Below are 26,097 nucleotides of genomic sequence, written 5' to 3' on the forward strand. Positions count from 1 at the left end.
TTTTCTGAAGTCATACATAAATTTGATGCCAAGGTTTCAGAATTCATTCTTTACAAAAATTGTTGCATTCAAAAGAAGAAATATACAAAAAATACATTCATTTAAGTTTGTGAATTTAATTTTCAGTTTCTATTTAAAATACTTTATTCAGATTTGAGAAAATACTCATTAGTAAACATGTCAGTCAGTATGCTAATCCAAGTGACTTTGTCCTTTCACAATATCAATGGGTCATATATTTTCTTTTTCAAGTTGCAGTTTGTAAAATATTCTATCTCAAACTGATAATTTGATGAAAAATTTTAGAACACTACTAGAGAAATGTTGTTAATTTTATTTAATACAATAAAAACAGTATAAAAATATATATTAATAACAATATTTAATAACAAAATTTTGCAATTAAAGAATAACAAATCACTTCATATAAAACAATCATTAAAATTATTGCACTATCCAATACTTTACATTATAGACTGTTCAGCCTTAGCTGAAAATAAGTATGTCAAACTGTATTTCTTTATTTTATTGTTCACCCTTATTATTCTGTACTGATAATTTGGTAAACTCCACGGAGTATGGTAGGTAGACTGGAACTGTCCTGATGCCATCTGAAAAAAGATTCTTTAAATAAATATAAAAGTAGATAACAAATTTCATAGAAATTCTACAAAGAAAATAAATATTCTTGAACACTCTTATAATTATCATTTTCTATGACAGTTTCTGGATAATAGTCAATTGCTTTGTAAAGGAATTTTAATTTGCAATTAACTGAATTAAAGCTCACTTGACAGAAAGTATATAGTTATTTTTGAAAGCAATATTGGTTATTTCAGAACTTACCTTCCTGTGAATATATCACTGGATGGGTTCAAAGCAGTAGCAGCAAAACTGTAAAAATAAAATAACAATTTGAACAAACTTTTTGAGTTTATCTTTGTGCCAATCAAAGCTATAAAAGTTATACCTTACTCTGATAAAAAAGGAATATTTTGCTTACTTATATTCTTACATTGGTAGCTTCATTCCCCTATCCAATCTCACATTTTCCTAAGCAACTATGAATCACAGCCTTTAATACTTGGTATCTATCGTGTTTTATCTGGGTAAGCTCAACAATAAAACTTTGCTTAATGAAACTAGAAAGGAAATCTGATTGAAAAACTTCTAAGTAATTACAAAGTCATGTAAACACATTAAAATTACAAAATTTGAATAAGTTTGCATCTTATTTGGATAAAAAAATGACTGTAGATTTCTTTTTGGGTGTTATGCTGTAAAATGTTAAATAGTTTGAGATTAAAAAAAATTCGTCTGGATTCATGAACATACCCAATGATAATTATACCTGAAACATGTGTCATGTGCACACATTTTCTGTATCAAATATATTTTCTGTTTATTACAAAAAACAACTTGTACAAACAGTATATTAAAACTACTGTTGCCAATAATACAGTAGGAATATTGTATCTATTATAAGTATACTTATTTCACATTCTTTTTTTTTTGCAAAAGGTTTTATTACCTTTACAAGTTGAAACTTGGTACATGTAATAGTAAATTCAACTTCAAAGTCGTCAAGACATAACAGTAAGGCCAATTACGAAATTTAAAACTTACTTGGGAACTTTAAGAATATTGGTCAGCTCTTGTGCTCTGTTAATAATGGTTTCTTGTGAATCAGTATCTAAATATCCTTGTTCCTGTTGTCTTGCTACCTTAGTACAACACAGAATGGCTCTTGGTATTAAATCTTGACACCTTGTGGATAGCTAAAACAAAACACAGGTATATGATTGATCTTTATCTGTATTTCTGAAGAATAAAATGAGTAGCATACTTCTTAACACTTTTAAAATGTTATAAATATGACAGGGGAAACTGACCTAACTTCTCTGAAATGGCAAATGATTCAGCAAATTTGATAAATATACTGAAAGTAGGAATTTTTTACATGTGTCGACAGAAAAACCTCATCAAAATCATAAAATAAACAAATTATCAGTTTGAATATTACAATCCTTTTTAGATGTAAAAATAATTCATAGAAATTACCAAAGATACATCATTACACGTTTTTGAAATGGTTGAACTGATAATTATTTCCATACCTTTGCCAAAGTAGACATCAGCATACATGTAATTTTAGCATGTGATACTGATGATGTCGTTGTTGATGCTATCATCCCAGACAATTCATAAGTCAGAGCTTCTAAAACTTCAAAGAATCTCCTAATATTCTCTGTAGTACATCGTTCATCATTTGTTGTAGAACAATATTCACCAACACCCCATACCTAGAAAATAAAATGGCATCAACTGAATTCCATTGTATGCTTAACTCAAAGATTTGTTTTATATTTTCAGCTTAACTGAAAATATTTAGTAAATCAAAATAATATGGGTTTGGAAATATTGATGAAACACTAATTTTTGTTGGCATTTAGATAAAAAAAATCTATTTTATCTGAATTTTTTACAGGGGAATTGGGTTCTTTTCAGTAATTGGACAAATTTTTCCCTTAGATTAATCCTTATTGTTGGAGAAACATAAAATTTTTCAGCATCAAGGAGCAGGCATTTAGCTTTAATGAGATGGGGGGATGGACTTTTTTCCTCTTTATAAGCTGCTGCTTTAATTTATTCCAGCCAGATTCAGTGAAAGATAGAACTGAAAAAAAACAAGTTAGATTGTTAAGTTAGAAAATGTTGCTAGTATCTCATCACTTTATGTTTCAGACACTGAAATATCTAGCCTGCTTTAATGACCATGATTGAATTTATATTTGAAGTCTTAAAGATGAAAGTTTTACTACAAGTATCACATAAACTAAACATTAACAATGATTCATGTAAATGATTGATTGATTGTTAGTTTTTAATGCCACTATCATCACTATTGACTATATGGTGACAGTCAATTATTATTGGTGGAGGAAACCAGAGTGCCCAGAGAGAACCACCAACCTTTCGGCAGGAAAACTGACAATCAAAGTCAATTAAGATTGGAGTTGAACACACCTGCCACATTTGGGTTCAAAATCAAAACCATGAGCGAACTACTTATACCATTCTGCCACCATGAAAACTTAACATTGACCAAAGAACCATGAAATGAAGTAAAGTTCGTACAAGCCTACCAGGCAAAATGTTCACCTTACAATTATTCCATACACCAAATATAAATGACCTATTGCTTATAGTATCTGAGAAATGGACCAAACTAAGAATACTCAACCATAAAAATAAGGTCAAGGTCAGAGGAAATCTGCCAGGCAGACATAGACATGTTCATCTTACAATCATTCCATACACCAAATATAGTCGACCCATTGCTTAAAGTATCAGAGAAACAGACCTTATCATGAAAAACTTAACATTGACCAATGAATAAGGAAAATGAGGACAAGGTCAGATGAAACCTGCCAGACGGACATGTAGGCTTTGCAAGGATCTCATATATCAAATAAATATATCCTATTACTCATAATAAGTGAGAAATTCACATGACAAAAAAACTATACAGTAACCATGAAAATGAGGTCAAGGATAATAGATCCAGGTCGTCTACATCCTGAAATATAAAGCTTTATACAAATAGTTAATGCCAGTGAAGCCAGATTTGCACCCTATGTTTTCAATTCTGCTATAACATCGCAGGCGAGGCAAAAACCTTACATGAAATTAGGTTGAAGCACAATAACAATAACGGTTCATAAATCAGTTCAATACCTGGGAGGATTATCTAGAAAGTAGGAAGAATTTGAGGACAAAGGTAAAACTAATAGCCTCTACCACTATATGGAACTTAGGTGTTCTGTTAGCAATATATCATGCAATTTTGATGTATTCTATAAAATTGTACATACAAATCTTAAAACCAAATTTATATTTACAAACCATATTAGCAAAGAAGTCCTCTCTATTGGTAATATTAGCTGGTGTCATGAGGAAATCTAAGATGTCTGATTGTTGATCAAGGAGTATTGTAGGATGTTTCTTCAACAACTTTACAAAATACTGGGAAATTAATCTGAAATTTTAAAAATTCAATTTATCAGAAACAGTAACTGAAAACTACTAGTAATGCATTCGGTCATACTATTTTATCATCTACACATGTTGAGGTAAACAATTTTTAGATCATTTCCTTATCATTAAGAAAATAATTCTGTTGCATTTAAGTTTTATGAGGCTTTTGTAGCTGAATAAACTAGATATCATTGAGATGGGAGCCATCTCTGTGGGCCCTGCTGTGAATAATGTGTGGTAAAAAATTTGTATCTTTATCATTGGACATGGGGTTGTCAACTGAAACCAAAGTTTTTGACCTTGAACTTTGACCTAGGAAGTTGTACATAAATTATGACACACCCTCTGGTGTTGGTTTATATACATGTCGAGTATAAACTTTGAAACCATAACAGTTTTCAAGATATAGAGCGGGCACAATCTTTACCATAGGACATGGGGTTGTCAACTAAAACCAAAGTTTTTGACCTTGACCTTTGACCTAGGAAGTTGTACATACATTATGACACACCCTCTGGTGTTGGTTAATATACATGACAAGTATAAACTTTGAAATCATAACGGTTCTCTAGATATAGAGCGGACACAATTTGTTACGGACGGACGGACAGACGGACGGACAGATGGACGGACAGACTAATCACTATAGGGCGTCCGCCGGGGCCCTAATTATAAAACAAAAGTTATCCATGAAATAAATACTGGTACAAAAAGTCAATTATCTATTTAAAGAAAAAAGTTTGATGAAGTTTTGTCAACATATTCTATGGCAGACATGCCTTCTTTTTCCTTTTCAGTGAGACAAAATTAAGTAGAAGTGCAGCTATGATTTGCTATTCATAGTTTCCTAAAATGAAATTATTTGCATACCTTTTGACATCTGCCTTGAACTCTGGTATATTGTACAACAATCCACATCTCTCGATTAGGACTGGTAATAAATGTGATACAAAATCTGTAGAGGCTTCTTCTAAAATAACCTCAAACCAAATCCTAAAAAAGATATAAACTTCAAAAAATTTTGTTGCTATCATTATGTTGATAAAAGTTTATTACAAGAAGAAAATTGGGACAATCCATGTAAGACAATAAACTATCTGAAAGGAACATGCAAGTAATTCTAGGTTTTAACTAGAACATACATTCAGTGGAACTTATATACCACCTGCCTTAAGCTTTAGTAAACCCAAAGTAAAATAAAATGTTGTGTGCTTACATGATATCAATTATCTATAAGGTGTGACCTTCACATTTTAGGTTTGAATTTTGTAAAGGTCCAAAAGCATAATTGGGTATAATTTAATAAAATTTTGAATCTAGTAAATTAGTACAAAGATACAACCATGAAATTATTTAAGCATGTTTACTTTTTAATAGCAAAAAATTACCTTTCCAGATATAACCTTGGGTTAAGATCTCGAAACATGCTTTAGCAATGGGCAACAATTGTGTAAGTTTTACTATAATATAAGCAGACAGTAGAAAATATGGGTCTGACACTGCATCAAAATAGATGCAAGCTGTGACCTTGACCTTCAAATTATATGATCTGCGATCAAGATAATGACCGATGGCTTGGTAAGGAGCAACAATTATGAGATGTAATCTAAGTGTGCAATACAAAAGTACGGCTAGCACAATACACAATTTCTCATTTTTTCACATTCTATATAGCCATAATATTCTCAGTTATTCGTGTCATAACAGAAATTCCATTTCAGTACAGTATATTTACCTTAATAGTGCTGGGACAACCTGAGAACAGACAACAACACGTGGATGACGACAATAATCTTCTAATATCTTGTGAAATGCTGCTAATCTATAAAATATTTTAAAAAACATTTATACTGTATAGATCATAAAAGGGAGAATAGTGTTTGTACTAATATTGAGCATACCCTCTTGTAATAAAGATTATTAGTATTATTATTATTATTATAGATCCTACACTGTATTCAATTTTATTAAATAAATCTAAAAAATAAATAAAAAATAGAATTACTTTCGAGGACATCATTGCACAATATTCAGTTGGCACTTAATACTAAAGTCTCAGGATTTTTTCTGATAAGTATAATAGGTTTTTCAGGTTTTCTACACATTGATATTGTAAAATATCAGCCATGAGCTACATGTGAACCTTGTTGGGCAAGTGCGCGTAGAAAACGAGCAAAAAAAGATTCACATTGTGTCAAGCAGCTGAAATTTTAAGATATCTATATGCAGAAAATTTGATATTCTGTTCATCATGCTTTTTCTGGTTCTTTTCCCTCCTTTGTACAGTTTTACACTTGACGAAAGTAAGCTTGATAACTTCTCACACATTGTGATGTTGCTGATAACTTCTCCTCTGACATTGTTATGTCACTGATAATTTCTGCTTACGTCTGAGAGCCGTGATATGAGAATTACTGAATGACTGAGTAGCATGATAAAGGCAAAAGGAAGGACAATAATATAAAATATGTTTTTATAAGGGCATTTTTGTACTTTTATAATTAACAAAGTTAACGGTATTATCAAACACCCCTTTGTTAATTTATAACATACAAAAATGCACTTATAAATACAAATGTGTTTAATGCTTTGCTATTCTGCTGTGAAAGTTATCTGTGATTTTAAGGAGGACCATGATCATTTTTGCACAGCATTACTATATTCTTTGAACAGGTGTCAAGAAAAGCTGTTTATATATATTTAATATAGGGTTAAATCTAATTTAAGTAGTAGCAATTACACAGATCCAGTGTAAACAATCACAATTTTTTGGCAGTGTGAGATCATCCATGCATAATTCTACTCCAGTCTATGAAGTGAAGCAGTTGTCTTCTTGAATTCTTACAGAGTTCCATAAATAACACAGGTTATAGGTTTTTATCAGGGTGTCTTCTATCTTGGATCCCATACATGCATAAAAAATTACAGCCGATTTCATTGAGTGTGTAGGAATAGGTATTATCTTTGGTTAGCTTGCTTGCTAGCTGAACCATGAAGTCATTATTAGGTTAGGTAAACTACCCTCCTTTATGAGTAGACTAGTCCTACAGATAACCAATTCTATCTGTCTGTCAGACTAGTCTACTCATAAAGGAGGGTAGTTTACCTAACCTAATAATGACTTCACGGTTCAGCTAGCAAGCAAGCTAACCAAAGATTTTACCTTTTTCTACACACTCAATGAAATCGGCTGTAACATTTTCATGAACCTACCATTGGGATTTATTTAGGACCATCATGATAGCATTCTATAAGCATTATATTACTCTAGTCTGAGGAACAAATTCCAAGTAAAAATTGTCTATATATGTTACAATAACTTCCACTAAGGTGGCCAACTTGCATTTCATTTCAGGCAGTCATCAAAATCAACAATTTATGTAGGACTGTACTGTAAATTCAGAAATGATTGAGTGCATTTATTTTTGGGATTTTTGAAGAATTGACAAAAATGTGTGAATAATTAATGCGATTTCAGGAAAATCTTCATATAGCTATAGGTATCGTATTCACGAATGCGAGTTCTTATTATTGCGATTCTCATCCATTCGCATTAATAAAAACCTCACAATAATTTCTGAATTCACAGTATATCATCTTCAAATCTTTAAACAAACAACTAATTATCTACTTTCAAAACCAATTTACAAAAGAACAAAAATACTAAAGTATAAGACAAGATATAAATAAATAAATCATAAATTTTGATTAATTGATTGATTGTTGGTGTTTAACGCTACTTTCAACACTATTGGCTACATTGTGGCGACCAGTTTTTATTGGTGGAGGAAGCTAGATGAATGAACGATGTAAGGAAATGAAAAAACTTTCCCTTAGGGTCAGATAAGCTAATAAAATGCTCCGCTGGATGCAGCTTGATACGATCCGCAGAGGTCGAACCCTGACCAGTTTGGGCAAGTATGGACACAACATTCAAGCTTGATACAGCTCAGAATTTGAATTGTGATTAAATATTTGAAACAGTATAGGTTTTGGACACAGAATGAATGTGGTCAAAGAACTGAAAAAATTGATATTGGACTTTTACCTGTTATGGTCCAATATCCAAAATCTTAATGCACAGTTAGATTCAGCATATCCAAGTACACCAAGAATTTATTTATTTATTTATTAATGGACAATATAAGCTGTTTTTAAAGGGGTTTGCTTCATAAAAAAAAAAAATGTATATAGCATTCTTAAAAATAAATTATACAGAATAACAAACAAACCATGAAGTACTTCAAAAACCTTTACAAAAAAAATGAAAAAAAAAAAACAATTTCCAAAATATCATTCCTCATTAATACAAAGTATTTAAAAAATCTATAAACTAACCTATAATTATTTTTCAAAATATCTAATAATGAACAGTAAATTTCAAACTACATTTATACATAATTTCTTCTTTAAAATTAGATTTGATGCTGCATCTATTTTTAACTATGGCTCTACTTACAATTTCTATTAATTGTGCACTACAGCTCTGAATTTTGATTGTGATTAAATATTTGACATAGCATAGTTTCTCACATAGAATGAATGTGGTCTAAGAACTTAAAAATTTGAAATTGGACATTTACCTATTATGGTCCAATATCCAAAATCTAAATACATGGTTAGAATCAATCCAAACTTACCCTTTGAAGTATGGAACCTTGTGGTAAAATTTCATAGAAATCTATACTCTTATACACAAATTATTGTCCTGAAACATGAAAATTTTTTGTTTTTGGTCCCTTTTTGGCCACTGATTACTAAACAGCTACGACAATAACCCCCAAAATAAATCCCAACCTTCCTATTGTGGTATGGAACCTTGTGCTAAAATTAAATAGAGATCCATACACTTATACGCAAGTTATTGTCTGTGAACCAGACAAATAATTGTTTTGTTAGGCTCTTTTTGGCCCCTAATTCCTAAACAGCTATGACAATAACCCCCAAAATTAATCCCAACCTTCCTATTGTGGTGTGAAACCTTGTGCTAAAATTTAATAGAGATATATACACTTATACTCAAGTTATTGTCTTAAAACCAGAAAATAATTTTTTTTGGCCCCTTTCTGGCCCCTAATTACAAAACAACTATGACAATAACCCCCCAAAATCAATCCCAACCCTCCTATTGTCCTATGGAACCTTGTGCTAAAATTTCATACAGATCCATACACTTATACTAAAGTTATTGTCTGCGAACCAATTTATTTTCTATGAACCAGTAAAACTGATCTTTTATAGCCCCTAATTTCAAAACAACTTGAACAATACCCCCCAAAAACAATACCAACCATCCTTTAGTGGTATGGAACCTTGTGCTAAAATTTCTTAGAGATCCATACACTTATACTCAAGTTATTGTCCGTGAACCAAAATGTCTTCGGACGCCGATGCAGACATCGCCATAACATAATATGGATGCCAAAACCAATATTATAGATACATAAATTCCACTGTGGTTGTCATCTTGGTTTTCAGACAGATATTCATAGTAAATATGATAAAGAATTGTTCAGACTTGTCACTTAATCTTACATGAGAAAATAACACTAACTATATACGAGAACTTCTGCTATGCATAAGCAGTAAAAATTTCAGAAGCATAGTTAAGAAGCAAATACAAATTTTCAAGAAGATAAAAATTCATTTTACTAGTGTAAGCATAAACTGTGATTTTTTTTGTAATCGTCTCAAACCACATCAAACGCATGAAACAGTAAATAAACATAGAAACATGATATTTAACAGATAAGGAAAGATTGCTGATAGACTGCTACACCAAAAGCTCATTCATTGAAAAGTTACTGATATATCTAGACTTGTTTCAGTTAAAAACAAAATATATCAAAAATAGAATTTTTTATTAAATTTCTGACAAACCCAGATTCACATTCCTCTAATTTATCTTTCTTCAGCTGTGGTTTAATTAAATATCTAAAATAAGTGAGTGTAACAATTACAGCTTCTTTAAAAAAAATACCATGTAAGTGAATAAAGCAATATCACAAGTTTCTGAAGAATATGTTTAAAAGCTGTATATATACATAGTATAATGGAATCTCACACCATTAACTTACAATAACATTCCAAAAGTTATATACAGTGTATATGCAGAATCAGTTGATCTTATCCATTACAGTTCATGAGATTATGAATTTCCAAGGTCCTTCAGTTGAACTTTACTTTATTAAAGTCAACTAAAAAAACCTTTAAAATATGTTTTCTATTTTTATGGCCCCGCTACAAAACGGTTGAGGCCATATAGTCTTACCCTTATCCGTTATTCTGTCATTCCGCAACGAACAATTATACCGACTTTTTTTCCAAACGCCTTTGCATATTGAGCTTTTTTTAAGTATTTAGTTCGGCTCTGCTGATGTTTGCCGAAATTACAGGCTATGAAGATATGAAAGCATACTGTCATAAGTTTCAGTTACCAGCATATGAAATGCACTAGTGTAGTTCTTCTTTACACTTGTATGTTTTTTATGTTGAAAATGATAACCTAGGGAAAATATGCCATGGATTTATAATGCTAGTGTTTTCCTTCCAAAAGGAAAGTGTGCACTGTTGGAAAAAATTTACTCACATAACTGTAATTAATTTGTTGATGTTTTGTTACTTTATGAGTAAACAATCGTGAATATTTTCATTAAAAGTAATGCTAAAAGAATCTAAAATTCATTAGAAATCTAACAGTTTTCAATGATGAAGATCTGTTAAAGATGAATGTCTTATAGACAATGTTAAGACAAAATACAATTAGAATTTCCACAAAATAATCTAACCTGTTGATAGTATCACCCTGACCTCCTTCACTTCTGGTAAAGAATAGAAACATGGGTCTATAGAATGGATGTTGGTATGCTTCCATAGAACTATTAGGTTCTGTCTCTGGTACCGTAGCAACATCTTCAGTATTACATTTCTCTATCACATCCAGACAGATAGTTATACAGGGTAAGTCTAATAGGATGTGGAATATCTACAACACAAAATGTTTTAGTGTAATAGGATGTGAAATATCTCAACACTAAAAGTTTTAGTGTAACAGGATGTGAAATACAATGTATCTACACCACAAAAAGTTTTAGTCTAACAGGATGTGAAATTTCTACAACAACAAAAGTTTTAGTCTAACAGGATGTGAAATATCTACAACACTTCAAAGTTTTAGTCTAATAGGATGTGAAATATCTACAACAACAAAAGTTTGAGTGTAACAGGATGTGAAATATCTACAACACTTCTAAGTTTTAGTCTAATAGGTTGTGAAATATTTACAACACTTCAAAGTTTTAGTCTAACAGGATGTGTAATATCTACAACAATAAAAGTTTTAGTCTAATAGGATGTGAAATATCAACAACACTTCAAAGTTTTAGTTTAATAGGATGTGAAATATCTACAACACTTCAAAGTTTTAGTCTAATAGGATGTGAAATATCTACAACAACAAAAGTTTTAGTCTAATAGGATGTGAAATATCTACAACACATTATGTACAGAGAATTGTGCCCAAATGTCTATTGATACCATGATATAAGTCTAACCAGATGCCATAAACCTGACTCTATTTACAATACAAATAATAATTTAATGCATATTACTTAAAATATTTCAACATTGAATGAATTTGCACAAAATAATAAAAAGTAATACATTAGTATCCTTTGTTAGTTATTAAGTAGAAAACTAGAGGCTCTCAAGAGCCTGTGTCGCTCACCTGATTCTACTTTGGTTTTGGAAATCATGTAAAAATAGATTTAAATCATAACAGATACCCTAATAATGAGTGAGGCCAAATTTGGTTTAATATTGGTCCTGTAATTTAATAAAAAATCCTGGTGGCCATCTTGAACAGTAAATCGGCAACAAAGTAGCAACACTTAATCAGCACCTCATAAGAAACATTTATGCCATGTTTTGGTTTCATTCCATTCAGTGGTTCTCTAAAAGAAGACATTTGTATGTATTTCCCATAGGGTCCTATGTTAAACTAAGTCCCCCGCTGGCGGCCATCTTGGATGATGGATCATCTACAAAGTAACAACACTTGGTCAGCACCTCATAAGGAACATTCATGCCATGTTTGGTTTCATTCCATTCAGTGGTTCTCTAGAAGAAGTTCAAAATGTAAAAAGTTAACGCCGACGATGGACGACACCGGACGACAGAAGCCAAGTGATGAGAAAAGCTCACTTGGCCCTTCGGGCCAGGTGAGCTAAAAAAGGTCAAACAAAATTTTCAGTAAGAATATCATAATATAATGATCATGCCACTGATATACCATACAATGTGAATTCATTTATTTTCTTGGGAACCAATTTTCAAGGTTTGAGGAAAAATTGTATTTTCCTTGATATCTGATTTTGTGGATTTGATTTAAGTCTATATACAAGCCTATAGAAAATTTACACTAACATTTTTATTTGTGAAAATTGGTACACCACAAATTATAATGAATCCAGTGTACAAAACATGTACAAAAGTTATAACTATAAACAAGTGAAATCTGAAATCGAGTCATCACATCATCATAATTATACCAAATCTGCTTCCAATGTTTTCTTCTGTCATTATTTGTTTGTTATATGCATAATTCTTGCAAGTTGTAGTCTGTACCTAACTTATCTCTCCTTGGTTGTAGTCTGTTATTAACTTATATCTCCTTAGTTGTGGTTTGTTGTTCAAAACAAATCTCTGTCAAAATATGTCCCAAATGGACAAAAAACATTATACAACTTTGGGAGTTCAAATTTTAAAAGATAGAAAATATTTACCTCTACTGAAGATGTAGGGGACATCAAAGCTGGTAATATTTCACAAAACTCTGATACAAATGACCTTGGATTCCATGCTAAAATCTACAATAATACTACATTTTAAAAACCTGGAAATGTCCAGAGATATTTGTTCAGAGCAACACACTTTTGTCATTTAAGAAGCGGTTTCTATGTAAAAGTGTCATTTTTTAGGTTTTTATATATCATATCTATCATCAAACAATGGACATAGATTCAAATGAAGACCATTCTTTTCCACATTTCAAAGCATATCAATCATTACAATCAAAGACAATCAACTCCTCTGCTATTACCATGAAACTTATTGGTATCAATCTCAACCAACATAATCTATGTGTATGTACATTTGACACCTCTAAGATGAGTGCAAATTATTCACATCACAAACTTCACCATCCCCATTAAAATCTAACTTTTTTAAAAAAACTTTCAAAAAAGCAACAACAAAAAAAGATCTGTGGTGACAAATATTTTAATAAAATTGTAAACATTTACCTTGAATATATTAGGAAAATGATTACTAAGTATGGTACTATCTTCACACAATGTTTCCAGGTTATCCAAGATAAACATTACAGTCTCAAAGGCTATAGCTGTGTCTGTGAAACCCCAGGATAACGATTTGTGAAAATACTGTTTGAATACATCATGTGGGTCATGTGCTACTGTCCTACCTTTAAGCAAAAGTACAAATATCAACACAAGACATGTCAATTAACAGCATATTATCTAATATCAGATGAAAAATATACCATCCACATTACCATGTAACAGAGTATATACTGCAACTGTGCTATTTGAGCAGTCACATTGCAAGGATCGTATAATCATTTGTGATATACAGTCACTGACCGTATATCACCTTATTTATGACGTTGACAATGTGTTTCCATAGAGTTTTATTAATGACGTCATTAAAAGGTTCAGGTTCGCGGAATTTTTAAGTCGTTCGCTCCAAATTAAAAAATGATGGTTTTAACCCTTAATATTTCATTTGGAACAGTTGTAGGAGTTACAGTATACGCTTTCTACCTGTTTCTAAGCCTTGTACAAATAAAATTTATATTTCGAGACAATGTATGGTTATTCTATATACATGTGGTAAAGTCATGGTATACATTCACTTTGTAAATGCAGTTCAATAAAATAAAGTGATTTGATATCATTCACATTTCATGTGGTCAGATATTTGGCCATAATATGTATCCGATAACATTATTCAAGTATATGATCCCCTTTCATAAGATTTAAATGTTTAAAATGTTACACATACCATGCAGATAAAAAAAATCAAACAAGAATGTGTCCATAGTACACGGATGCCGCACTCGCACTATGATTTTTTATGTTCAGTGGACCGTGAAATTTGGGTCAAAACTCTAATTTGGCATTAAAATTAGAGAGATCATATCATAGGAAACATGTGTACTAAGTTTCAAGTTGATTGGACTTCAACTTCATCAAAAACTACCTTGACCAAAAACTTTAACCTGAAGTGGGACAGACGGACGAACGGACGTACGGACGCACAGACCGAAAAGCATAATGCCTCTAGGTGGGGCATAAAAATAATTAAATATGAATATTTCAAAAACTCAAGTTTTTTTCATCTCACATAAGATATCCTATTCTCATAAATAGAATACAAATTATAAAGTTTGTTTTTTTTAATTTCGAATCAATATCATCTATTTAAAAGTAGACACTTTTATTTATATAAAGGTCAACAATAGACTACTGTTTTTTTAAGAAAGAATTGCTTTATCAGGTATGACGAAGTAGCAGCTAACCTGACAGTCTGAGGTAGGTTGTATCACCTAGGTAATAAACTATTAAAATACATGCTTTGTTTTGGGAAAACTGTATCACAGTGGTAAATTAGGACTAGTATACATACTATGGTTCAGGAAAAACTGTAAGACAGGTATCATTAGCCTTGTTTTACTGAGGTCCTGGGACAACCTATTATGTTGTCTACGTATCTCCTGGTATACTCTGGCTACCTGTCCTTCATCTATTTTACATACCAAATCTAATAGATTTATAGTTTCTAGCAAACACTATGAAAAAATAAAAACATTCAAATGTTACTGTACATAATACTTTAAATCAGTTCTGATATGGGGCCAACAAAATTCATAAAAAAATCAAATATTTTTACATAATGCATCTTGGACTTAGAGACTTACAAATATAATTGTTAAGACCATATGGAGAAGTATTTTGGATGGCATAAATTTATAAGTTTTTCCATTAAACAATTTTTACAAGGTCAGTTTGCCTGATTTTAAGGGGATTGGTTGTCAATTCAGAAGTAAAATAAGTATCATGGAAGTAAGTAAGTAAGTAGTAAGTAAGTAAATTATTTATTATAGTGACATGTGTAAATACGTACAGATTATAAACATATAATATATGATAAATATTAATACACCCGGCCCAATGGACCTATAAGTCACCTCAAATGAAATTAAATAATTATAAAACAATTATATCACGTTCTTGAAAATAACAAATTGAAGTAAGTAATGAATATGTAATTTGATAATTTATTTCTAAACTATGTCAGTATATTTGTGTATGAATTGATATTTTTGGACCAAAAGTCTACAAATACTGGCATAAATTCTACAAAAAAAAATTAACATTTAAATGTTTATATAGGATTTGGAAAAAAGTCTTGAATTAAATTTCTTTTGAAGACATTGTGTCATTTGCAGATTCTTTTAGCATTACATGAATTCCCATATGAAATATGCAGAAGTTGCTTCAAGCTGAAAATCAAGGGTGGTCCATATCATCTCCATGGAAATGACATGTATTTATTCTAATAAAACTGCCTCCCAGATATTATTGACTTATCATTAGTGGTTCCCATTGAACTTAACTAATTACAAACTGAACAAATTGTTTATGCTGCTGTTACAGACGTCTGAAACAGCATACTTAGTCTTGCGTCTGCAACCTCGTTGAGGCGAGACAAAAATCTACATAAAATCTAATAACCAAATTTTCTTAAAAAAAAACTTTTAGTAGTAACAGTAGTAATGACAAAAATTGTTCCTGTATTAAGATACTCACACTATTCTGAAGTTCAACATCAGATGGAATCTTTGGTTCTGTAAACAAATATGTTTTTTTACATTACAAATGTTACTATTTTTTACAAATTGTAATCTATCAACTTTTTCGGGGTTCATTCAGTTTAAGAGAATATTTAAAAAAGATAATTGTCTGAGAAACCCATACAAACGTTTGAGTATGTTACAAATTAAAATATTTATCCAATCAAAAACGGTTTTTCAGTTTGATTTTATTTCCCTTAGAAATATGCTTCTCTCATGTAACCTGGTCTTATGAATCTATTAATTCTCAGATTGAAACTGACAGAAACTTCATATTTAATAAAGTATTCTAATATGACGTGCTTCTTTCGCTTTGTAAACAACACCGTGATAAAATTCTCGATATATCTATACTTAGCGCAGACTCAGAGATATACATAATAATGGATGCTAAAATATACCTCCCTCGTAAAGCCATATGTATTGGAACCTATTTGCAAATGCTATGCCGATTTTATTGTTTTAAAAATTGCAATTGAAAAGAAGACTACAGAACTTTTATTTTTATTCGGATGCATAACAAAAAGATTTAATGCACAAGAGCTCGGAGAAATCTACAAAATCAAAATAAAATAAAATTCTGCAAAAGTCCATTAATGCTTTTGGTGCATTTAAATCATTTCAAAACATGACGTCATACAAACGAAAATGCTAAAGCTGAAGGTTTTTCCGTAACGTGAACCATCGAAATTCGTAAAATATTACATTAAAATGGATTTTTGAGGTAGGTGTTGTTTTATTTTCTATTCTTATTGCATTATTCACATATTTACTGATTTCAGCAAGTCAACATGGCGGCTCCTTAGTTACGAAATGTCAACTTTGGATTTGACGGTAGCTTACGAAAAAAACATGTAAATTAAAAATGGCAAATGTTGGGTTTGAGAATTAAAAGAATTAAGCACATTTTTTTCTAGCGGTTGTTTACGAAATAATTCGTGCAAGCTACAGATTTATTAGAATGTTTTAGCTTCATCTAACAGGGAGTAAAAAAGAACAGCCACACACACGGCATACGGCCCACCCTTGCTTCAGTTTTTAATGACCGTATTTATCCTATTAGAATCGAAATAATTCAAGTTAACCTTTCTGTAACCCCACAATAACCTCATTTATTGTACTTCAGTGTTTGTTTCTATTTCTATATGTCCTGAATCTCAGTTGCGAAACATGTCGACCACAATAAAGAATTTCCTTGCCAGGATGTTGTTGTCTTTTAATAGTTACTATTAAGCACTAAATACATAATTAATAAATCATGCAACTCTATAGTCAATTGAAGCAGAAAATGGATATCCATGCCCTCCTTAAGTATAACATTTAGTAATACTTGTTTCTCTATGCACTTACTTCTTTCACATTGGTCTAATATTCTAAAACAGTAATCAATAGTTTTTCCAACCAGATTATGAAATATTGACTTGACCGTCTCTCTCCCTTCTTCTTCTTTAGAGCAATTGTAAATCCATTTATATAGAGTTGAAAAACAGAAAATGTTCATCATCTGATCCTCTGTGTAATACTGGCCTATATTTAAAAGAAAAATCTCTGTAAAGAATAATCACTGAAAATAAATGGCTGATTGAATGCTTTTAATGCAGGATTTATGGGGGAATTTTTTTTAATGTACTATATACATCTTTACCATGTTTACTTAGAACTGGTTTCCTTATAATGTTATTTCTTAGAACTGGTAGCCTCTAATATTATTTTATTACAAAAGTAAACCAGATTTACAAACTTTTTCTTAGAAGATAACCTATCACTATTGTCCAATTACATCTTTTTCCTGTACTTTCGATTGACCAACTATTGTAAGTTACTTAGATGTCAGTATCATTAAGTGGATTTTTTTTTACCTGGAATGCCCCTGAAATATTTTAAAGAAGTTTTTGCATCAAATTGATTATCTAATTTTAAAGGAAGATAATGTATTCAGTATTAACTTTGACAGATAAAGGGGTCCCAGTAGGACACCTCCCTTAGGTCACAAGGGCACATTTAAATTGCCTCAGGTCAACAAGACACTTTCAAGAAAATGTAAGATAGTTGGTTTTAAACATTTTTAAAAGCCACAGGTCATTTTAAATGAGACATTAGGTTGCAAGATAGCCTGCCAAACCCTTCAAGGTCACAAGTCAGATTTGACCATGTTAGATCCACATTATGGGTGTAGATGAGCTTACATGACTCTATAGATCAGGAAAGAATAAATATACTGTAAGTTTTACATCTTTTACCTATATTTAATACTGTGAATATGTTTCTACTAGGTGTTCCATCTACCTCTGTAACCATGGTTTGTTCTTTTTTAAATGGATTAATGGTGTATGGATTTGGTGCTTGTTTTAAACTAGCTTTCACCAAAACATCACAGACATAGGCATTCACACTCTCAATTTGTCCTGAAAGTAACATAGAAATAACTATTGGATATGGTTAAAAAGTTTATGACAAAAGTGCAACAATCTATGAATACATGTGTGCGAAAGACAGAGATAAGAAACAACCAATACATGATTCATGTCAGATATTCACTCTGGTAATAATATTTTTATTGGTTGTGAGCTAATCATTTCCAAATAAAGAAAATGATACAATTTTCATTAAAACTGAAAAGAAAAACATCTTTTTGATGACATAATGAAGTAATATGTTTTACTTTTATTCTTATATACAGTTGACTATAGCCAACACACCAACACTAAATAGTCTCATTTTATTTCACAAAAGTTCACCAAAATATCTGCCTACCTTTCTGTAACATTGATTGATGCTCTAGAGATATAGCTATTAGGAATGACAACAATTTACTCTGCACATCAAATTCTATATTCTGTGATGACAGCCATCTGTACAAAAATTAAAAAATAAAAGGCTATGCTGAGTACACTGAGATATATCTAATAGCCAATCTACCAAAGTATTAAATGAATAGTGCTGTTACTCCTGTTCTTTTCTTATTAGAGGCCTTGTGGCCCTGAAAACATAAGAGCCTTTGCAAAATTATCTGACAACAATACCAAAAGGTTTTGTCAAGAGAAAGGCAAAGAAAAAGATTCTATTCAAATTTTGATAAAATACTTCGCTGAGCGCAGCCTGATACGACCGCAGTTGGGGAAGTTTGGACACAATATTCAAGCTTGATACTGTCTGAATTTGGATTGTGATCAAATTTTTTGACATAATACAGGTTTCTGACACAAAATAAATGTGGTCAAAGATCTTAAAAATTTGAAATGGGACATTTAATTTACCTAGAATGGTCTGATATCTAAAATTTAACAACATGGTTAGATTCAGCATATAAAAAAACCCCAAAAATTTAATTTTAGTTGAAATTAAACAAAGTTTGTAAGGGAGGTAACTATAATGCAAAAAAAAAACCCAAAGAAAGAATAACCAATTCGGAGTATAAAATTTATTACCACTGAACCCTTTGATATACACTATTATAATATTATATGTATTTAAATCACAGTATTTGATGTTTCTAGAAACAGCTAAAAAATATTTAATACTAGAACTAGCAAACAAATAGCAAAAAGTACCAACATAAAGAAACAAAGCTAAAGTAATAGTCCATTAACCAGGAACTCCTTGTTTTTCCCCCTTTTTTGCCCCTAATTCATAAACAGACTGAGCCATAACCCCCAAAGCCAATCCTAGCCATCCCTTTGTGGTGTGGAAACTTGTGGTACAATTTCAGACAATTCCTTACACTGTTCCACAAGTTATTGTCTGGAAACTAGAAAAAGGCTTATGTGGGCCCCTTTTTTACCCCTAATTCCTAAACCATAAGAACCATAACCCCCATAATCAATCCCAGCCTTCCTTTTGTGGTTTCAAACCTTGTGTTTAAATTTCATAGATTTATATTTACTTATACTAAAGTCATTGTCAAATTTCCAATGGAGTTTGCAACCATAATAACCCATTTAAATACATCATAAAAGTCTTAAAATAGAAAATGACATACATTCTCATGGCTAAAATTTAATTACCTTGCATTTTTAAAATAGTAACTTCCAAAAATAAATTGACAGCTAATCACCTCAAGAAAATACAACATTTCTTTATTCATAATTTAAAAGCAGTTTAAGGGAGGTAATTCAAACACATTGTCAATGTTGTGTTTGAATTACCTCCCTTAAACTGCTTTTAAATTATATTCTGTACTTAAGTAATTGCCCATTAACCTGGAAACCCGTGTTTTTCCCCCTTTTTTGCCCCTAATTCCTAAACAGTTTGAGCCATAACCCCCCAAAGCAAATTCTGACCATCCCTTTGTGGTACGGAAACTTGTGGTATAGTTTCAGACAATTCCATACACTGTTCCACAAGTTATTGTCTGGAAACTAGAAAAATACTTATTTGGGCCCCTTTTTGGCCCCTAATTCATAAACTGTTGGGACCATAACCCCCAAAATCAATCCCAACCTTCCTTTTGTGGTCATAAACCTTGTGTGACTGATAAAAGCTGCATACTTGAACTTAAGCTACAAGAATTTACTTATCTTGTTGACAGCTATTCTAATGGTACAAAAACAAAATAGATTTTTCTTAAAATCCTTATCTATGCAATGTATAACAAATAAATGGGGAATGTGTCCATGGGACACAGATGATCCCCCACTTCCATATAACGTCATAAAGGGACATAACTCAAGAACTGTAAAAGTGATGTTACCCAAATTTGTACTTGATCTGAGTTTTGTGGTAATAAGCATTGTGTATACGTTTCATAACATTTAGTTGAGGCAAACTTAAGTTAGAGAACAGAAACGTATTATTCAGCAATTTTTCTATTTGTAAAGGACATAACTCTAGAACTGTAAAAGTGACGCCACCAAAATTCAAACTGGATCTGTGTTTTGTGGTAACTAGCATTGTGCATAAGTTTCATAACATTTGGTCGAGGCAAACTAAAGTTAGAGAATGGAAACAAATTATTCAGCAATTTTTCCATTTGTAAAGGGGCATAACTCTAGAACGGTAAAAGTGACACCATCAAAATTCAAACTGGATCTGTGTTTTGTGCTAATGAGAATGGTGTATAAGTTTTATAACATTTGGTGGAGGAAAACTAAAGTTAGAGTACAGAAACGAAAAATTCAGCAATTTTTCCATTTGTAAAGGGGCATAACTCTAGAATGGTAAAAGTGATGCTACCAAAATTCAAACTTGATCTGTGTTTTGTGGTAATAAGCATTGTGTATAAGTTTTATAACATTTGGTTGAGGCAAACTAAAGTTAGAGAACGGAAACCAATTTTGAGACGTACAAACAGACATACAGACGGACAAGGGTAAAACTTAACGGCCCGCTTCACTACGGCGGGGGCATAAAAAGCAAGGATAGATGTACCCTACATGTCAAAAACTAAAAGCAGGCCTCAAGTTATTACAACAGTATATGAGAGTAGGAAATGTTTGTCAAAATAAATGATACATTGTATTTAAATAAAACTATTACTCAAATATACCTACTTCTCAACTTTTGGTAATAAACTTGTCCAACACTTTTCTTTGTCCCCCTGTAATGAAAACATTTTTAACATTAAAAGACAATTGTTTTCAAGTTTTGACTGGATATAAGAATAGGAAGCAAACCTTTATATTCTATGGTTAAAACATACAAAATTAGAACCCCTGAAGTACAAAAAACTGGCATCTTGTATATGACGTCATAATTGTCCATTGTTGACGTTGCTATAGGATACTCTATATCATTATGTAATATTGAACAGAAAATGAATCAAACATAGTACAATGCAAATGAAGTTACTAAATTCAGAGTTAATCTATAATTGTTCTAATTGTCTTTACCTTAAAAATGGTTGTAAACTATTCTAATGGTAAGTGTATAAATAAAATGTGTTTTTAAATAAAATTATTGTTTAACATGAATGTAAGTGCAATGTCAGTGTACAGTTTGTATAAAGTTTCTTCCTAATTTGGACAACACTTTTAGGGCACACCCGTACCACTTCGACTGGCTTCCCTTTGGCCAGAGGTACTACTTCCAATCGCGTCAGGAATGCCGTAAAGTGGTTTACTGTCGCAAAATTTCTTGGCAATGTTGGTTTAACTGGAAATGGTGTTAAGAAGGATTTATGTTCGTTGTATCTTACTTCTTTTAATTTTAATTTTCTGTAGGTTCTTAATAGTACTGGAAATCTATCTTGGCTTTTTTGTGTCATCTCCATTTACTCTTGAAAGATCCTTTTTATGGTTTCACACTTAAACAATTTTACATTTAATTTTTTTGATGGCACGGAATGATGGTACATATAAATCTTGATATATTGGCAGTCCTGTTTTAGGAATGTAATCCTCTGTTTATTCTTCATACAATTTTCCTTTTGTTTGGTGGTTTTTCAGCAGTTATTAATGGTATCAGTTGTTTGTTGGCTTCTTGGAATTCTTCGTTCTTGCTTGGTGTAGAGATGGCCATGGGGTCGGCGCTGTGTGGTATAGGCGGATCCGGGGATGCAGGGGTTCAGCCGGAATATCAAAAAATAGATAAAGAGCTGCTGAACCAACGCCTCCTATGTTTTGTGCTGGTAGAGTTCCCTTAAGTGGATACCAGATGGTATGCAGGGTTGTCATTTTAAAATTCAAATACCGCTACATTGACAACAACACTTAAGTAAACTACATCTTTTATTGTCGACATGTTTCGCCGATTAGATCGGCGTCATCAGGACAAAATATACAAAATTAGAACCCCTGAAGTACAAAAAACTGGCATCTTGTAGTTTTTTTGGGTTCTAATTTTGTATATTTTGTCCTGATGACGCCGATCTAATCGGCGAAACATGTCGACAATAAAAGATGTAGTTTACTTAAGTGTTGTTGTCAATGTAGCGGTATTTGAATTTTAAACTGACAACCCTGCATACCATCTGGTATCCACTTAAGGGAACTCTACCAGCACAAAACATAGGAGGCGTTGGTTCAGCAGCTCTTTATTTATTCTATGGTTAAAAGATAATTCAAAATTAGCCCCTTATTATAAAAAGATAACCATTTGCAGTCACCTGAATTAAATATATCAGTGAACAGTTGGCAGCCTCTTTTGGATTATTTTTTATTCCTGTTTCCATCCCTAAATCTTTCTCATCACAAGGTAGTATTTCTGTCAGAATTTTTTGACACAGTAGACATTCTTTGGTTTTTCCAGGGTCCATGGCTTCCACCATATTTACCATAGTTCCTACCAGATTACTTGTCAAACTGAAAAAAATATATTTCTATTTTATTTCATGCACTCATAATCATTTTGAACCTTCTTTTTTTTTTAAACCCACAGCTTCTTTATAATCATAATGTTGTTGGCAATATTCTAAGTGATTCAGTAACACATGGTAAATGAATTGCTATTTGCAGGTTTAGATAAGAGAGTAAAAAAACATTAATACTGAAATAAATGATAAAGTGTTAATGCAGTTAAAGGAAAATTTATTCTTGTATTTGATTGTAGAAATAATGGTTTTCTTAGAAATGATTAATTGTATTCCTTTATTTGCTGCTGTATAAAATGGAGAGATCTGAATTATACATGAGCTCGATAAAATAAAGTTGAATTTAAACGATTGATTGATTGATGTTTGCTTATCATCCAGTGGCAAATATTTCATATAAAAATAAGGAGATGTGGTATGATTGCCAATGAGACAACTCTCCACTAAAGTTCAAATGAAGTGGATGTAAGCATGCATGTTCAAGACAATTGAATTTAAACCACCTTATTGGCTGAATGTTGTAGGTAAATTAAAAATACCCTTATTAAATCCTTGCTTTACAATCAAAACAAGTTGTTTTCACAGTATCTTATCCCTGAGTACTTACCATGGTTGTATTGAAGATGCATGAATGATAAGATATAGTTTTCTGAGCTGGTTCATACATTCTGCTGACTTCTCAGGATCATATAAATTCTCTAAAATACCACTGCATATTCTGTCTATATCTTCTTGAGATGTATCTCTGGGGAATACAAAATTTAAATAAGTAATGAAACATGCTACCTTTAATCAAGATATAGGGTTAGTCAAAAAGTAAATTCCACATCTATTGTGAAAAGGGTTTTCAAAATAAGTGGTTAGGATATAAAATTTCATACAGCTTAGTTACTTCAAAACATGTACCTACAATAAGGTTTGCATTACCAGGAAACAAAGTTTGTATAAATGAGAAATTTAATTGTATGTCACAATATGTTATTGTGGTACAATCGTCAAAATATGGTAAAGGTCTCATACATTTGTAACTCCAATAAAAATGGTCAAATCAAAATGACAGTATAATATGGTCAACTACACGTGATTGAAAATAATCCTACCAAGTATGAGAACTTTCTGTAGAATAGTCTCAGGAGTTGCCTTCACAATGTTACACTATTACAGTGTTCCAGCTTGGTCGTTTTCGCAGGGTGGTCCGCCCGCCCTTTCCTGACTGCTGCCCTATGCCCTTTTTCTGACGCCCTGCCCTTTTTAGCAAGTCCATGTCTTTATTGTCGCAATATTTTGATGAAAATACTACAATTCTACCTGTCTTCAAGTTTAAGACCCTCAGCTAATTAACATTTACAGCAGATGTTATAATTTGTGATTACAGGTAATCCGCTTATCGCCATCATATGGGTCATTAATCCATTAATTAAACCTCATAATTGACCATTATAATTATTTTTCCCAGTAAAAGCCGTCAGTCGGCATTTCAATTTAAATATTTCTCAAAAGACCACAATTTCAGTTTATTCATGGCAAAGATGTTTTTGTAGTTCTTCAATGGAACAAAATTGTTTTCCCTCGGACAGTTCGCAATCGCATTTTAATTTCAAAGGTCACATCTGATGTAAAAACTATTGTTGTCCACATAAAGGCAACAATTATAACAGTGTATATAATCTATAAAAAGTAATGTTTATTTATACAATGCAGTCCTGTAAATCTGCCTACTTAAGGCTTCGACCGTATGTATTTCTGCTTAATTATATACAGTCAAATTGTACATGTATCAAATTTAACATAAATTGATTCACTGACAAATCAATTTTGAGTAGTCATCTCATTTCCCAAAAAATATCTGAAATAAATTTTTAAATCAACAAAACAAGTAGGTCATCTGTGTTTTTATCGGAAATGTGTTTGTACGGTAAATCCGCCCATGTATGGAGGGCCAGTTGATCACATATTAATGAAAGGAAAAGGTGATCTATTAATAGACCACTTATAAAGGGATTCCAGACAATGCAGGAACGAGTTTTGTAAGCAATAATAGATTATCGTTAGCTTTAGGGGGGGTCTCATTGGGGGTTCTGATCCCGGATCTCGCTTACTGTTTTGTCAGATTCCCGTATCCCGCTTACACTATGTACATAAGCAATTCTCATTTTTTTTTGTAATTTCAAGTGTCCCGCTAGACTTCATTTCCCGTTTTCATGGCACAATAATTTGACTTTCACGTATCACGCTTACAAAAAATCGACAATCCCGGCCACGCTTAGACCCCAATGAGACCCACTTTAGGAACTGTATTATATATATATCACTAGATATTTTCGTAATAAAGGATTTTTCTTTAACATTTGACACACAGTAATGATAAGAACGTACAGTTCCTATGAATAAAATAGCAGACGAAATATTCACGGAAGTGACAATTACGGAAATAAATGGGAGTGTGCGGGTTTACCGGACACTACTGTATTCATGATTTATCCTACGCGATTACAGACATGAACAGCCACATTTTATCTTATTATTTTTTATCTTTCATAGCTAAAAAAACCATCAGTTAAGATATTTGTTGCACTGTTATTGGAGAAAAACCTGGATCAGATGCATAAATACAACCTGGCTTGCGCAAAAATATTTTCTATGCTGGACAGCGCCATATTTGTTGACAGGTGCTCTCTATTTTACGAACTTAATTTCTATAAAAAAAAGCGAAACTAAAATTAAAGATTATTTATTCTTATAAGCATAAATTTCATCTTTCCTGATTGAGTTTTCAGGAAAATGCTAATTTTATGTTTATTGAATAAATTTGAATGCTTTATTTCAATTTTTGGTACAACAAACTTATCTGAAAACTATTTAATTCGTTTACTAAATCATA

The 26,097-nt window shown here is 31.7% G+C and overlaps 1 protein-coding gene across 1 annotated transcript; it reads right to left on the reverse strand.

Moving 5' to 3' along the window:
- Positions 1-319: 319 nt before the first annotated feature.
- Positions 320-25,893, reverse strand: LOC127709029 (AP-5 complex subunit zeta-1-like). Its single transcript, XM_052214315.1, has 19 exons — positions 25,833-25,893; positions 23,824-23,961; positions 23,013-23,208; positions 21,460-21,506; positions 18,725-18,822; positions 18,211-18,375; positions 17,321-17,497; positions 15,927-15,964; positions 14,743-14,905; positions 13,341-13,519; positions 12,822-12,905; positions 10,827-11,023; positions 5,774-5,860; positions 4,909-5,031; positions 3,907-4,039; positions 2,118-2,303; positions 1,627-1,778; positions 847-894; positions 320-611 (listed from the first exon to the last, which is right to left on the reverse strand). The coding sequence occupies exons 1-19, from the start codon at positions 25,871-25,873 to the stop codon at positions 542-544; spliced, it is 2,322 nt and encodes a 773-aa protein (XP_052070275.1). The 5' UTR covers positions 25,874-25,893; the 3' UTR covers positions 320-541.
- Between the last annotated feature and the right edge of the window lie 204 nt (positions 25,894-26,097).

This window comes from Mytilus californianus, unplaced genomic scaffold, assembly GCF_021869535.1.
Source record: "Mytilus californianus isolate M0D057914Y unplaced genomic scaffold, xbMytCali1.0.p SCAF_7, whole genome shotgun sequence".
In the NCBI taxonomy this organism is placed as follows: Eukaryota; Metazoa; Mollusca; class Bivalvia; order Mytilida; family Mytilidae; genus Mytilus; species Mytilus californianus.